Genomic DNA, 14506 nt, shown 5'->3' with positions numbered 1-14506 from the left:
CTGTATTAAAGGTACAATGTGGGCACTGCGAAAGTAAATGCTCATTTGGTAGTGTTGATTGCTTCGAGTACATTTTTCATCAATGTGGTACTCATTGGCACCGACAGATACTCCAAGCCATCCGTTCCCTATGAAACGTATCACCATGCATGAAAAAAAAATAGTCAGTAACCGCTTCGAGCGCGATGAAAACACAACCAACTGCCAACTGTACCTTGCGCGACCGAATCATTTCGTGATCTCGGAATTCGGTCAACTGTGTTCTGAGGGTTAGATCGCTGTTTACCAAAAATCGTTCACGACACAGCTTGTAGAACGCATGGAATGGGAAACCTGGGAACACGACCGCAACGCAATCGAGTAAGACTTTCAAACCACACAAAGAAAAACACAACAAACCCAAAAAAACCAAACAAAACAAAACAAAAGCAAAACCCTCACCTTCCGCTTCCTCGCCTTCATCGAGTTGATAGGTCAAAAGAAGCTTGAAAATGCTGCGCGCGTTCGGCGTGAGACTCTTGAGCACGTGCATGACTCCGCGAACGTTCGTGTGACCCACGCCTGTGGAGCCGGTGGCTGAGAGCAGACCGGCAAGCGAGTGCTCGTAGGACGTCTCGTGTTGGTACGGATCATAAGTCGTGGCGTCGTGCCAGATCCAAGAAAAGCGTCCGACTTTTTCATTGTCCCAGACTGAGCGAGTTTTGGCCGAAACCCAACAACCCATCCCACGAAAAGAAGATTTGAGCACCAAAACTCCTAAACTCAGACGTTGCAACGCAAAGCATCAATAACCTTACTCAAAGGCGCATTGACATGATCAATGGATGCAATAAGATGGAATTGAGGCAACGAGGCCAGCGACGCAAGAATGGCTTGCGCCTTTTCGTTGCGGAGGCCCGGCCCCTCGATGTTGTTGATAAAGAGATACACGTGTCGCGGGATGGTCGTGTCGGCTGCATGATGAAAAACAAACGAAAGCATAGAGAGATCAGTTTAGACCACTCAGCAAATTTCCTGACGACGGCGCGGGAAAACCAAGGAAAGCCAAGGTGTTACATACATTCGGCAAGCGCGAACGTTCGACGGATGTAATCACACTGCTCAAACGGTGTGCGGAAGGTGTCGTAACAGTTGAGTACACCTTCGGTGAGCTGTGCTAAAATCTACAAGGTTGAGCCATTCCAGGGTGAGCACAAACAAACACAACAGTGGAGGCCAAGAATTTCGGGCAACGCACATGTCGAATGGTGAGACCAGGAAAGTATCCGTTGACAAAAAGCTGACAGGCATCGGGTAGGATGGCCGAAGCGAAATCGCGCATAATCCTTCGCTTGGATCCGAGGCCGTACAGCAATAGGTTAAAGTTGTTCCTGCAAGCCAAAAACAAACCCAACATTTAGACACACAAACCCAAAGAGCTCTAGCAGCAAAGCATTATCACCGTACTGAAGTTCAAACATCCAACGGGGGAACTGAAGAGCGAGCTGAGCTCGGAGCAGATTTCGCTCCTCGACCATCTGCTCGGGAAGTCGCTTGATGGCACTTGCGAGGGTCTGCGGACAATTCCAAAGCGGGGTGCAATGAGCTCCAACCATGCAACAAACAATCGCACCAAGAGTCTCCCCACCCCCAACAACAGCCAAACGCAACAAAAAAAACCCCACACTCTCACCTCTTCGTCGACTCCTTTCAGATGAGCCAGAGTATTGTTGGAGGTTAGATCCGACTTGTTGTGATCGTGGAAGTATCGCTGCAGGTCTTCCTCTTCTTCCTCGTCCTCGTTTTCATCGTCGAAGAGTGCTTCTTCATCTTCGCTTTCTGACGAGGACTCATCATGTCTGGTTGCGGCTGACGGTGCTTCGGTGGCTTGCTTTCCTGACGACGCAGCCTTCGAGCTCAATTGAGCAGTTGGCGGTTTGGGCGAGCCGCGAGCCTGCCCACGAGGAATTACCCGCTGAAGAACAGCGCCGGTGGGTGAATGCATCTGTGACAACTGCTTTTGTGCGACCTGTTTGGCAGCACGCGAAGCAATTTTGCGCGTGCCTTGCTGCATGCGAGAGTCCGGGAGCTCTTCCACTGGGGCTTGTTCCCGTTGGTGCTGCTCGCGACGCCTCGGGGTTTCTGCATTGTCGACCAGCGGATTGGCAAGCGCGGTTGCATTTCGACGGTTTGTCTCGCGCTGGAAGCGGTCTGCAGAGTCTTGTTCGCTGTCATCGTCCGAATCCATGGCCGAGAGTCGAGGCCTTTTTCGTGAGCTGTCCTCGCTGAGCAACGGCAATGGTGCTGCGAGCGCAGGTTTGTCTGTGGTGGACGATGACAGGCGAAACAGAGATTTTCGGACACTTTGGCGGCCAGTATTCTTTGTCTCGTTGGGAGTGGCTGATCCCGTGCCACCCGTCGCTGCATTGTCGCCATCACTGACCGCTGCCTTGGGAGTAGTAGTAGTAGTAGTAGTAGTAGTAGTAGTAGTAGTCGCAGTTGTAGATTGTTGTCGACTTTTTCGTTTCGAAGTGGACGAAGGAGTGGAAGTCGCGCGCCGACCGCGGAACACACCATCGTCCGCATCGTCGTCATCGGTGAGGTTGCTTGCATCATCTTCCTCATCGGATAGATCTCTGATCCTTCGTTTGAGCGTACTTGGGGGTGTCTGCGGCACTTGCCCGGATGCAACTTTGACGGGCGTGGTTGGCGCGATGGCCGCCCCACCGCCGCCCAGCCGCCGCGCAAGTGACCCTCCTGACGCAGCTGCACGTGAACTCATGCTGGCGGACGCAGTAAGCAGTGGGACGCCCTGGAGCGCCTGCTGCGCCTGGTCCTTCTCGTCCTCTGCAGCGAGGAAGCCCGACTTGAGCGCCTTTTGATGGTGGCTGCTGGGGCTGTCCTGCATCGACCCGCGCAGGTGGCTGGCAGTCGTTCTGCTCGCAGCTGCCTTGAGCTTTGCTTGGTGCTTGCGCTGCGCTGCGCTCATGAACAGCTTTGACGGCTGCGTTTCAAGCAGTGAAACAATGTGATGTTTCACGTCGGCGTCGACAATCCGAGTGATCTCGAGCGCGCCCATCAGCAGACTCCGCTGGCTCCGGATCATGCTCGGGACATCGTAGTCAGACACAAAGACGATCGGCAGATTCGCAGAGCTCGACAGCGTCTGCGCAGGCGGCTCCCATCCCAGCCAGCTTTCGTCCATTCTGTGTCTGACTGATGACGCTGCTGAGAGCAAAGTAGCAAAGGGACTGAGCAACATGCAGGATAGTACAAAAACAAAAAAAAGCAAGGATGTGCGTCGCTGGGCATTGTGTATTCATTCATGTGTGTTGGACAGCAACATTCAACATTGCACAAACAACATGTCAAGGCACAGCTTGGGCTCCTGGTCGCTGGTGTTGTTGCCTGAGACGGTGTTGCTCCATTTGACGTTGTCTTTTTTCCTCAGTGAGCGGACGAATTGGGCGCGCGGCCTGTGGTTGCTGTGTCCGATCTTGCTCTTGGTGTTCAAGTTGCTGTTGTTGCTGCTGTTGTTGCTGTTGTTGCAGTGGTTGTTGTTGTTGCAGTGGTTGTTGCTGTGGTTGATGTTGCTGTTGTGGTTGATGTGGCTGTTGCTGCTGCTGCTGATGCGAATCGCGCTCATTACCCGCCAATTGTCCAGCTGGTGCAGCGTGAGCATTCGGGCCTCGAGAATTCTGCATACGAGCAAAGGCCTCTCGTAGACCTGCAGCAAGCGCCTTGGCAACCTGCTCTTTCATTTCGGCAGACATCTCAACGACCTCGACGTCCTCCTCCTCCTCCTTCTCGACAGACATTCCAAAATTGGCAATCTCCACCCCTCGCTGCCCGTTGTGATTCGGACCTGCTTCAAACAGGCCGTTGGATTGCCGCTCGGGCTTGTCCGACTGCTGCTGTTGATTCGATGATTGCGATCCTGGTTCGTTTTGCGCGCCAAATTGCACAGAAATGTGACCCAAGTTGATGGTCACAACCTGATTTCCATCTGCGTCCACACTAGTCTCTAATTGGGCACCAGCTGGCAGCCGAAAGGCTCCCGCTTCTTGGTTGTTTTGGGTGACGGCTGCCAGTACTTGGTTCAGATCGACCCCGCCTTGGTCTGCCGCGCCACCCACGTCCGGGATTGCGTCTGCAAGCAAGAACTGCATTGCAACGGCAGTTTGGCGAGCAAATTCCAGCTCCTGAGGCTGCTTGAGAAAGGACACGACCGGGCCGGGAGGTGCATCGACATTGACTTCCCTGTCCAACAGTGGCGGAGGGAGCCGAGTATTTTGCGAAGCCCAGTGGAGAGCAACAGGGTCGTGTGGGACGGAGGGAATTGTTGCCGAGACTCTGGGAACTGCAGACTCGCGCGGCGAGGAAGTATCCGCAATGCGCGCACAAACGACAGACTGGTGGTGCTTGAGCACACCTCCCGGCGTGGCGCTCTGAGCTGTCGAAAAATGCGGATGCGAGCACACGCGCGGGGTGTTGATGACCATCGCATACACACAGGTGGCGACTTCACGGATTGATAGAACATGATCTGGCTTGTCTGGTGCGCAGTGGAAGCGGACTTCTGTTTTTCGACGAGCGCCAATCAGCTCGCAGAAGGTTCCGTCAAAGTACTGGTGGGTAAGCTCGTCATCTTGCTCAATCGAGCCCCTTGCCGAGTCTTTTTGGGCATCGGGGTGCGCTGCTGCATCTGAGTGATCGAATGACTGGTGGTGTCGGTCGTATCCGAGAATGTAGCTGGCATCCTCTTGTCCCGCGTTGTTTGTGTGGTACTGTCGGACATGGCGTCCATAGCAGAACTCGTAATGCCACCAGCCCACGCTCTAGAATTCATTCCGGGGGACATGAACAGCGAATCAAAGTAAATTTGGTCGATGTGAGATTGGGCGCGACAATCAACCAGGCCGAGAAAGCGAATAAACCAACTTCTTACATGCGAGATGCACTGCGCAGCCATCGGCGCCAATAGTTGCGTGATGGACGGACGCTCTTCAGCAGCCTTGTTGTCGTCCTCTGGTTGTGTCATGTAGCACACAAATTCTTGGTCGTCGTGAGACCTGTACCGCGTTCCCGTACCGCGTTCCCGCGCCCAACTGTGTGGTTGTTGTTGTTTGTTTTTCGCACCAAAATCAAACACGACCAGACCAGTAAATCAGTGAGTTGTGCTAAAGTTGAAAACCGCTCATCCCTTTTGCGCGCACTTCAAGCTCTGTGAGTTGGATGAGCTGGCAGTGGCTGTGTTTGGTCACCAAAATTGTTGGCCAACTGTCGACCAATTTCGACCCAAAGGGACTCTTCTCGTCCCAGATTTCGCTCATTGCACACACACACATACACACATACACATTGCGTTGGGCTTTACCTTGACATTGGACGCAACGGCAGCGAGCACAGACACAGACACTGGCGCGCTGCCAAAGTCGGTGCTGCCAAAGGGCCAATCGACCAACGACACGCTCTTCCTGTCGTCACTGTGCCTGAGCACGGTCGAGCGCGCCACATCGCCCGCATGGTAGAGCGTGCTGACATGCAAGAGTTCGTCCTCGAGTCGGAAGAAGGCCGGGCGCGGACTGTCTGCCTTGCCCGCTGCTCCAGCCGCCGTCGTCACTGCAACCAGCAACAACAACAGTAACAACCAGCTGCTGCAGCCGCTCAATGCAATGGCAGTCAAGTCAACTCGAGTGGTCTTCCGCATAGCTTTTGTCGGTTGCATTTCGTCCCTCAAAAAATGTCGATTTTCCTGTCAAAACAGTTGCTCAGAAATTCTGAAAAGACTGAGCTCGATTGTTGGATGAACGACGACTGATCCACCAGTCTTTGTTTCATACCAGTGGAGGCCCATTTGCCAGCGAGACAGCGACAGAGCTCGAGAGTTCAAGAGTTTGAGAGATAGATAGATACAGAGTGACAGAGAGACTGAGATTTTTCAATCGTCTCAGAATGACATACGAAGCCGCTCAGCTCGAGGTTTGTCAAATTTCTAACAATTCTGCCCGTCTGCTCAATCGGCAAAATGACTCCAAACAACACCCTGACGTGTGCCAGTGCCTTTGAATATGCTGTATAGGAAGAGGAAGCGCTCGCTGCCATCTATGCAGAGCACTTTCGCGTGGTCACTGATGACGCTGCGGCCAAGATTGTGCGGATTCGCGTGGAGGACGATTTGTGGCTGTCGGCAGTCATCCCGACGAGCTACCCGTCGCTCAGCTCACCACTCGCGGAAATCCACTGCGACAGAGACCACCACCGTCACAGTCACCAGTATGATCGTCGTCATCGCGATCAGCGAGGGTCGCAGGCGGCAGTCATCGACAGGGCAACGCTCGAGGGGTGGATGGACCGGCTCGACCAGCTGGCGAGCGACTCCAAGGGCCAAGTCGTGCTCTTCCAATGGGTGGAGTATCTCAAGGAAGCTTGGAGTGACTTGCATCAAGCGAATGCAGGAGCAGGAGCAGGACAATCCGCTACAGATGGTGCAGCCGCCACTGGTCTGCCAACCGACTTGTCCGAGGATGATGATGCCGACCATGCTGCTACAGACGCCGAGCTACAGGAGATTGCCATGCTAAGCATGAGCTTCAGTTCGGCCGAGTCGCGTCATGCGAGTGGCGGATTGGCACCGCGACCGGATTCGGCATGCCCGGTCATTCTGAGCGGCGATGCGTACACTGAGCGAAAGAGCGTATTCGTTGCGCACGTTGCTACTGTTCATTCTGAAGCGCAAGTATCGCTGGTTCGCAGCGAGCTACTGCAAAATCGCAAGATTGCCGCCGCCACGCACAACATCATGGCCTACAGAATACATCGCCCCGCCACAGGCGCGTTCGCCCAAGACTGTGATGATGATGGTAGGCTACAGTCGGCAGTATCTTTCGCTCTTGTTGTCATGCCGTCGCTCGGGGTCACTCACCACTCTGTTGAATGTTTCCCCCGCACCACATCTGTTCGATGCTTTGCTTGCTTGCGAAGGCGAAGACGCCGCGGGTGGCCGATTACTTCAACTCCTCCAGCTGGTCGATGCACGCAACGTGGTTGTGGTGGTGTCGCGCTGGTATGGCGGGCAACTGCTCGGGCCGTCCAGGTTTAAAATTATCAACAATGTTGCCCGAGCGCAGCTGTCCAAGTGCGGATATATCGCTACTGATTTGGAAGATGCTGATTCTGGCAAATCCAAAAAGCGATGACCCGACCCACAAGCCCCCCTTTTGAAAATGTCGCGCAACAACCATCCCATCTCTACAACAAGCCTCCAATCTCGATAAACTTGCCGGTATTACCATTGCATCTACAATACCATTTATTCATATCCAACAGAGAAAGAGAGAGAGAGAGAGAGAGAGAGAGAGATAGAGAGAGAGAGAGAGAGAGAGAGAGAGAGAGAGAGAGAGAGAGAGAGAGAGAGAGAGAGAGAGAGAGAGAGAGAGAGAGAGAGAGAGAGAGAGAGAGAGAGAGAGAGAGAGAGAGAGAGAGAGAGAGAGAGAGAGAGAGAGAGAGAGAGAGAGAGAGAGAGAGAGAGAGAGAGAGAGAGAGACGTACAGGATCAAAGCGACCCAATCGTTTGCACCGCTTATGCAGCCACCATCAACTCGGACAAAGCACCAAGTTCGGCGGGAGCTCGGCCGAGCAGCACCATGACTCGGAAATACATGGAGGTCATCCACTGCGAGAAGGACGCTTGCTGGAGTCGGAATTCAAACTTTAGCCGTCCCATCCACGAATGCAAGGAGATGCGGAGGCTGCGAGGGCTCGAGGCAGCCGTTTGCCTGACAGCGGGTTGCGGTGAGCTACTGGTGGTACCAGCATGGAAGAGTTGTTGTTGCAATGAGCTGCCCACCGCCGTTGGTCGGTAGAGATGCCGGTTTGCTGCAAAGGACGCTTCAAGATCGTAGTGGTCGGCCAGCGGGGAGACGTCGACGGCTATCCCGCGCAAGGCTGTGTGAGCAAGCAAGGCAAACCGATTGATGGGGGCACCAAGGTCCTTGTTGATCGATCGCACCAAATTGAGATTGCGCAGGACAAACAAGAGAGAGCGGGGCATTTCGCGAATCATGTTGGTGATCTGTTCTCCTTGTTCAACAGCCATTTTCTGCATGAGAAGAAAGTCGTCAGCAGTCATGAGCGTGTTGAAGCCGATCGGGGCTGCCTTGTAGGGGCGCTGCATCAGCATGGACGCAAACACGAATGGGTCTTGAGCCACGCCGAGGTCACGCGTGTCCTTGGTCAGGGCATCGTCGTCCTTCAAAACAATATCACGAATCAGGCGGCAAAATGCAAGTCGGTGGTGGTCTGGCACGGTCGCATACAGGCCATGGTCGAGCAAGATGACCTCCGGGTTGTTTGTCGCCTTGTCGCGCCGGACGAGAATGTTGCCAGGATGGGGATCGCCATGAACAACACCTGTAATGAAAATCTGCTCGGCAAACGCCTGGACAATCAGACGGGCCACTGTGCTCTTCGGAATCCCGAGCCGCTCCAAGCCGGCCAGATCGTTGCACTTGACTCCGTCAATAAATTCCATCGTCAGCACGCGCTTGGAAGTAAGTGGCCACAGGACTTCCGGCACTGTGATCTTGTACGACTTGGACGAGCCAATGCTCCGCATATGCGTGCGACAAATCTCCGCGTTGTGGGCTTCGCGCTCAAAGTCCAGCTCGCGTTCCAACGCGGCGCGAACGTCGCGGAACACCCAGCCATATGCGAATCCGGGATGAACAAAGCCGACCACGTTCATGAGAAATTCCATGGTGGCCATGTCACCGTTAAATCTGAGATTAACGAAAAACAACATTCGTCAACAACGCACCAAAACGTCAAGTTGGTTCGTTAGTTCCGTGTGAATGCCGCCGCACAAATCACAAATCGATGATGAGGCGCTCATTACCGGTCTCGTAGGTCAAAATACTGCACCTTGACTGCCACTTTTTGCCCGTCGTGTGTTTCGGCGCGGTGCACTTGGGCGAGACTGGCAGCTGCAAAGGAGGCGGTCTCAAACTTTGCAAAGACCTCGTTGGGTAGCTTGCCAAAGTCCTCGAGGAAGATGGTCTCAATCTCGCCATAATGGCGACCGGGCACGTTGTTTTGGAGCTTGGAGAGAATGCGAATGTACTCTTCCGGAAGCAGGTGGTTGAACGACGCAATGCCTTGGCCCATCTTGATGTACAAGCCACCGTTAGCGAGTGCCAGATTCAATGCACGTGTGGCAGCGCGCTCATGGCAAAGCTTCATTTCAGCATCAAACTTTGGTCCATCTGGGCCGTGCAGAATCATGACAACCTTGTAATCGAGCGAAATGACGACTCCGGCGTAGAGCGATCGCATAATGCGACCCAAGCCCTGAATGGCTCCGACAGTTTGACGGACTGCCTGCTGTTGGTGCTTTGGCTCGATGGAGCTGGCAATCGTGTATCCTGCAATGCAGGTTGCAGCCAGACCTAGCGCGAGCTTGGTTCCGGCGGAAGTTGGCTTGTGGGTTGACTGTTGACGGCTCTCGCCGCCGCCACCATCGCGCTGCTCCTTTGACGACGTACCACTTGCTGGAGCGTGGATTGCACGCACAGCGGCTGGCACGATGGTGTTCCGCGAGGCAGTCACGGAGCGGATTGCGGCGCTATTCACATGTGCGCTTGATCTCGCGCCTGCTTCGATCGCCGCCTGTGCCGACGCCCACAGCATCAACCAAAGAGGCAAACACAAGCAAGGATGAATGAGCAATCGCATGACGAGTGAGGGAACGCGACAGAAGAAGCGGGACGTTTGCAAAATGGAACAAAAAGCGGAGGGACCAAAAATCGTTCTCACCCGAGTAAACGCCGACGGGACACGTGCGATGCGGAACATGGCTGCGCGGAGAACTGAGACTGAAGTGCACCGATGAAGAAACACAAAACTAGGTGGTGTATGTCGTGCGTGTTTGCTGGTTGACGGTGGGCGAAAATTTAGTAACTTGAATCTTGTCAAAATGAGCAAAGTGAGCAAAACAAGGGGACTGGGTTGGGGATCTGGCATTTGGTCCAAATAAGAAGGTCGGGGAAAATATCAAGAGTTGGTTTTTGGGGGAAGTTTCGAACAAGGAGTATGGGAGGGGAGCGGGGGTCACAGCACGAAGAAGTGGGAAAAATAAAAAAGCTCACAACGTCTGAATAAATTCTGAAGCTGGTTCGCCGTCGTTGAAATTGGAGCGGCATTGCGAGTCTGGACCGTGTTACACCTTCCTCGTCTATTAGAGATGCGCAACTGCCGGTACCAGCATACAGAGCACACACAACATACAAAGGCATCACAAGACATTGGGGTCACGGCTTGGCTAATTGGATTATTGCGTGCCGCGCTCGCTTTCCGGGCAGTCGGGCTGGGCCGAAGGGTGAGCCGCCTTGAACGCGTCAAGTTTGATCAATTCGTTCTCGATCGCAAGCGCGATGGGGAACTGAGAGAGATCGACCTTGAATCTGATATTGGATGATGTGTGAGCGAAACGCAGGGCCAGCAAGCAAGGTCAACACGAAATCATTCGACACGAAACAATGTTGCCGCTCACCGACGGGCATTGTACAGTTGTGGCACCAAAGTGCAGTCAGCCATGGTCACAGTGTCACCAACGGAATATTTTCCGTGGGTCTTGGCCAGCAGAGCCTCCAAGCCTGGATTTTGGTGAGGTGGAGAAGGAAGGGGGGGGGGAAGATGGAGCATCGAAAACTCATGAATCAGTCCAAAGAACCACGCTTTGCCACCCGCAACAGTCACTGCGCCAATCCACGTTGACCATCACACAGGTGCATACCAGCTAGGCCATGGTTGATCCAATGGCGAGCCCACTCGACCTTCTTTTCATCGCCGACATGGTTGAGAACACGGAGGTTTTGGATGGGCTGAATGCCCTGTGCAATAGCGTCAGAGACTTGGCGAACCTGCTCCAGTGCCATTGTCAACATTCAACGTCAGAATTCACAACACGAGATTGCCATTCCATTACACAGCGCGTTGACGTTTTCTGCGAACAGACCAGAGCGCGTTGGTGAGCATCCTTGGGCAACAAAGAGGCCCCATCAGGGCGAGTCTCCTCGAGATACTCGATGATGGCGAGCGACTGTGCCAGCTGATGGCCGTCGATCTCAAGCACCGGGACTTCGCGCTGCGGATTGACTGAGCGGAACTCGTCCTTGAACTGCAGAAACAAACCCAAACGCAGAAAATCGCCAAAGGCGCCAAGCAAAATCGAGTCATCATCAGTGCCAAACAGTAGTCGAATCCACATGTTGACAACATTTCTGGATGAAAACCCCACCCCCAATCTCAGACGCTGGGGACACGGAGATTTTTTTCTCGATGCAAGTGGTCACGGATTTCACTTCAGCTCTTTCTTTGGATGGGTCTTCAGTTTTACCTGTTCGCCACCGTCCTTGATCAGACTGATGGCACGGTATTCATACGCAATGCCCTTGAGTGCGAGTGCGATGCGAACGCGCCACGAGCACGAGCTGCGAAAGTACGAGTAGAGAATGGGCTTTGCTGCTGCTGCCTGCTCAAGTCCAACGAGGCGCAGGAAACAACAATGGGAATATGAGTACAGCACAGACACAAGCCAAAACGCACATCGCACGTCCAAGTCGCATCGAAGGAGGGAGGGAGTGAGGGGGCAGGGGTGTGCGTTTTACACTGGACATCTTGTCAAAGTTCCAAAATTGAATCAGGAAAACGAGCAATGGAAAAGATTCGGTTTTGGAAGGGATTATCAGACTCTTACCTGCTGTGGTCGGTGGCCGTTTCGACATTGGACAACGGATTTTGTACTGGATTGTTGTTGTTGTTGTTTTTTGAAGCAGTCGTTGTTCTTGCTAGAAACAAACAACATCAAAATTCCGACGGAAACTCATGCTTCATCCTGGCGCTCCCGAGCTCACTCCCGAGCAAACTTTTGCAGCTGTAATGCGTCCGAACACAGCCTCTTGCTATCGTGTCTCACGGCTGACGGGTAGTAAAGTCATTCACAACGATGCGACAAAGAAATCGAGTTGCGTCTGCATTTTGTTCCTTTCTTGTCAGGACGGACTCGAATGGGGCTTCAGAAGAGCAAAGAGGCTTTTTGCCGCTTTTTGCCTTTTGTTTGCCTTGTGACAGTGAGCGAACGATCTAACAGGGCGAGTGTCGAACGATCTAACAGGGCGAAGAGTTCACACCGCAATATTTAACGCGAAAGGTGACGGAGGGTTGCCAACAAAGGTCCGCCCCGCCCTTCGGCGTCGTCGCGCTTCGTTGCATTGGGTTTTTAATTCTGCTTCTACTTTTGACTTCTGCTTCCTCCCATCGCCAAGTGAGGATGAGTCATGTTACGCAGTGTACGAACTGTCGATGACACAGCCAAAAATTCGCTTTGGAGTGCTACTTGTTTTTGATTGGCGTGTTGTTGAATCGATTCGTTACGTTCTTTCGGTTTCGCACCTCTTCTTCTCAGAGGGTGGATTGGATTCGATTGGATTGGACAGGACCGTATTGGGCTGCATCGGGTCCGGGTTGCGTGGCACATCTATCTATCGTTGCTCGACCAACGGAAATTTATCGTGTTTTGTCTTGTTGAATCCATTTTCAAGCCAATCAATTCATCCAACCCAAGAACTCAATCTGCATCTTTGTTTGATTGGCGTCTCGAAACAGTCCCTGCGCGGTCGTCTTGTGACCCGTGACTCGCCTGACTACGAGCAGATCTGCGCATCCTGGAATGCCGAGCTCAAGAAGCATCCCAAGTACATTGTCCAAGCGAGGACCAACACGGACGTGATTGCTGCCATCAAGTTTGCCCAGGCCAACAACCTCGAAGTGACTGCTCGTTGCGGTGGTCACAGCCTGCGTTGCCTCGTCGACGATGGCCTTGTCATTGACCTGCGCCAGGTGAGGAGACCACTCGGATGCAGATTCGTCTCGATCGATTTGATTTGATTCTTCGTCGTTCATCTCATCGACTGGATTGACCTTATTGATCTTGAGCTAGATGAGCATGGTTCGCGTCGAGGCAGACAAGAAGATTGTCCACGTTGGCGGTGGCGCTCAGCTTGGAGATGTCGGTACGATTTGTCCCGATTTTTGTCGCAATGCTTTGTCAATCGGAAACTTGCTCGTCTTCCACACTGGGACTCACTCCATCCTTGCTCAACAGACGCCGAGCTCTCTCTTCACAACTTGGTCGTCCCTGCTGGCATTGTTTCGGACACTGGCGTCGGCGGCCTGGCTCTGGTCGGCGGCGTCGGCTGGATGGCGCGCTCCTACGGCCTGACCTGCGACAACATTATCGGTCTTGATGTTGTGACTGCGGAGGGCAAGCTGATCCGTGTCACTGCGGACAACGAGTACAAGGACCTGTTCTGGGGCATGAAGGGTGCCGGCACCGCGTTTGGCATTGTCACCAGCTTCACCTTCAAGGCGCACGAGTTTGGTGCTGGAGCCGCGACTGTCTTTGGAGGCGCGCTCATCTTCCCGTTCCCCCGAGCACAGGAGATTCTGACCAAGTTCAACGAGTTTACCAAGACCATGCCGGACGCTCTGGCTCTCTATGCGGTTTGCGTGAATGCTCCTCCCGGCCCTGTTGTCATTCTCGAGTTTTGCTACAATGGCAAGGAGGAGGATGGCCGTCCGCTGGTCCAGCCCCTGATTGATCTGGGCCCGATCATGCAGGCTGGTGTTGGCACCGTCCCGTGGACGACCTGGCAGCGCGCCAAGGACACGCTCGCCCCCCATGGTGGCAACTATTACGAGGCCGGCCTCAACTTGAACGAGTTGTCGGAAGGATTTATCAAGAAATTGATGGAAGCTTTTCCCAGATCGCCTTCTCCGCAGAGCTTTTTCCTTCTTGAGAGCAACGGCGGGGCTATGTCACGTGTACCCAACGATTCTGCGGCCATTGCTTGGCGCCACGCCGCCTTCACGATCGTATTTTTCGCTGCTTGGCCCGCTGATACCGAGGCGGAAGCCAACAAGGCATGGCTGCGCGAAACACGCACCTCGCTCATGCCATTCCACACAGGCACCCTGTACGCCAACTTTTCCAGCGAAGGCACCGCAGTCGAGTCGTACGGCCAGCAGATGCTTGCTCGTCTCGTTGAGCTCAAGCAAAAGTACGATCCCACCAATTTTTTCCATGTTGCTACGTTTGGGAATCTGCTTGGTGCCTAGGAATGAGTATCTATCATGCATTGTGCCTGTCGACTAAATGCAAGCCAATTTTTCTTTTGCATTTTGATAAATATTCTTCTGTAGTTTGACTTTGGGTAAGGCTCGAGGCGTGACACTTCTGCCATGACAGCACAATTGAACGACTGATGCAACTCCTCCCCCAAACGGGCAACACAGCGGACAAAGAACCAAACAAGTGGAGCATGAAGAAGTACAGTGCAAGAAGAACAAGAATTAAAAAAACCAAGTCGTCACACAGTGTTCCAAGAGGCACAGCCAAAGCGAAAAAGCATGCATCACAGGTCAGGATCGTCCATTTCGTAATCTGGTCCATCCGGCGGTACAGAAACGT

At 53.5% G+C, this 14506-nt stretch overlaps 6 protein-coding genes across 6 annotated transcripts; 2 read left to right on the top strand and 4 right to left on the bottom strand.

Annotated features, from left to right (window-relative positions):
* Positions 1-41: 41 nt before the first annotated feature.
* CAOG_00143 (origin recognition complex subunit 2) lies at positions 42-2887 on the bottom strand (the record flags this gene model as incomplete). The annotated part of the gene is made up of 9 exons (XM_004364957.2): positions 42-128; positions 215-366; positions 442-690; positions 798-953; positions 1061-1163; positions 1238-1370; positions 1447-1553; positions 1673-2301; positions 2638-2887. The coding sequence occupies 9 exons, from the start codon at positions 2885-2887 to the stop codon at positions 42-44; spliced, it is 1866 nt and encodes a 621-aa protein (XP_004365014.1).
* Positions 2888-3277: 390 nt separating this feature from the next.
* CAOG_00142 (hypothetical protein) lies at positions 3278-5757 on the bottom strand. The gene is made up of 3 exons (XM_004364956.2): positions 5357-5757; positions 4928-5087; positions 3278-4817 (listed from the first exon to the last, which is right to left on the bottom strand). Exons 2-3 carry the CDS (start codon positions 5018-5020, stop codon positions 3348-3350), a joined length of 1563 nt encoding a protein of 520 aa, XP_004365013.2. The 5' UTR covers positions 5021-5087; positions 5357-5757; the 3' UTR covers positions 3278-3347.
* CAOG_00141 (hypothetical protein) lies at positions 5752-7272 on the top strand. The gene is made up of 3 exons (XM_004364955.2): positions 5752-5961; positions 6062-6842; positions 6964-7272. The coding sequence occupies exons 1-3, from the start codon at positions 5935-5937 to the stop codon at positions 7176-7178; spliced, it is 1023 nt and encodes a 340-aa protein (XP_004365012.1). The 5' UTR covers positions 5752-5934; the 3' UTR covers positions 7179-7272.
* Positions 7273-7449: 177 nt separating this feature from the next.
* On the bottom strand, positions 7450-9967 carry CAOG_00140 (aarF domain containing kinase 5). The gene is made up of 3 exons (XM_004364954.2): positions 9793-9967; positions 8876-9645; positions 7450-8759 (listed from the first exon to the last, which is right to left on the bottom strand). Exons 1-3 carry the CDS (start codon positions 9829-9831, stop codon positions 7562-7564), a joined length of 2007 nt encoding a protein of 668 aa, XP_004365011.2. The 5' UTR covers positions 9832-9967; the 3' UTR covers positions 7450-7561.
* A 190-nt stretch (positions 9968-10157) lies between these two features.
* On the bottom strand, positions 10158-11691 carry CAOG_00139 (maleylacetoacetate isomerase). The gene is made up of 6 exons (XM_004364953.2): positions 11646-11691; positions 11375-11509; positions 10994-11155; positions 10772-10898; positions 10529-10631; positions 10158-10439 (listed from the first exon to the last, which is right to left on the bottom strand). The coding sequence occupies exons 1-6, from the start codon at positions 11652-11654 to the stop codon at positions 10307-10309; spliced, it is 669 nt and encodes a 222-aa protein (XP_004365010.1). The 5' UTR covers positions 11655-11691; the 3' UTR covers positions 10158-10306.
* Positions 11692-12044: 353 nt separating this feature from the next.
* Positions 12045-14154, top strand: CAOG_00138 (hypothetical protein; the record flags this gene model as incomplete). The annotated part of the gene is made up of 4 exons (XM_004364952.1): positions 12045-12107; positions 12643-12876; positions 12977-13049; positions 13142-14154. 4 exons carry the CDS (start codon positions 12045-12047, stop codon positions 14152-14154), a joined length of 1383 nt encoding a protein of 460 aa, XP_004365009.1.
* Between the last annotated feature and the right edge of the window lie 352 nt (positions 14155-14506).

The sequence above is a fragment of the Capsaspora owczarzaki genome, assembly GCF_000151315.2.
Source record: "Capsaspora owczarzaki ATCC 30864 unplaced genomic scaffold supercont2.1, whole genome shotgun sequence".
NCBI lineage: Eukaryota > Filasterea > Ministeriida > Capsasporidae > Capsaspora > Capsaspora owczarzaki.
The sequence above is the reverse complement of the archived record's forward strand: the minus strand, read 5'-3'. Positions and strand labels throughout refer to the sequence as shown.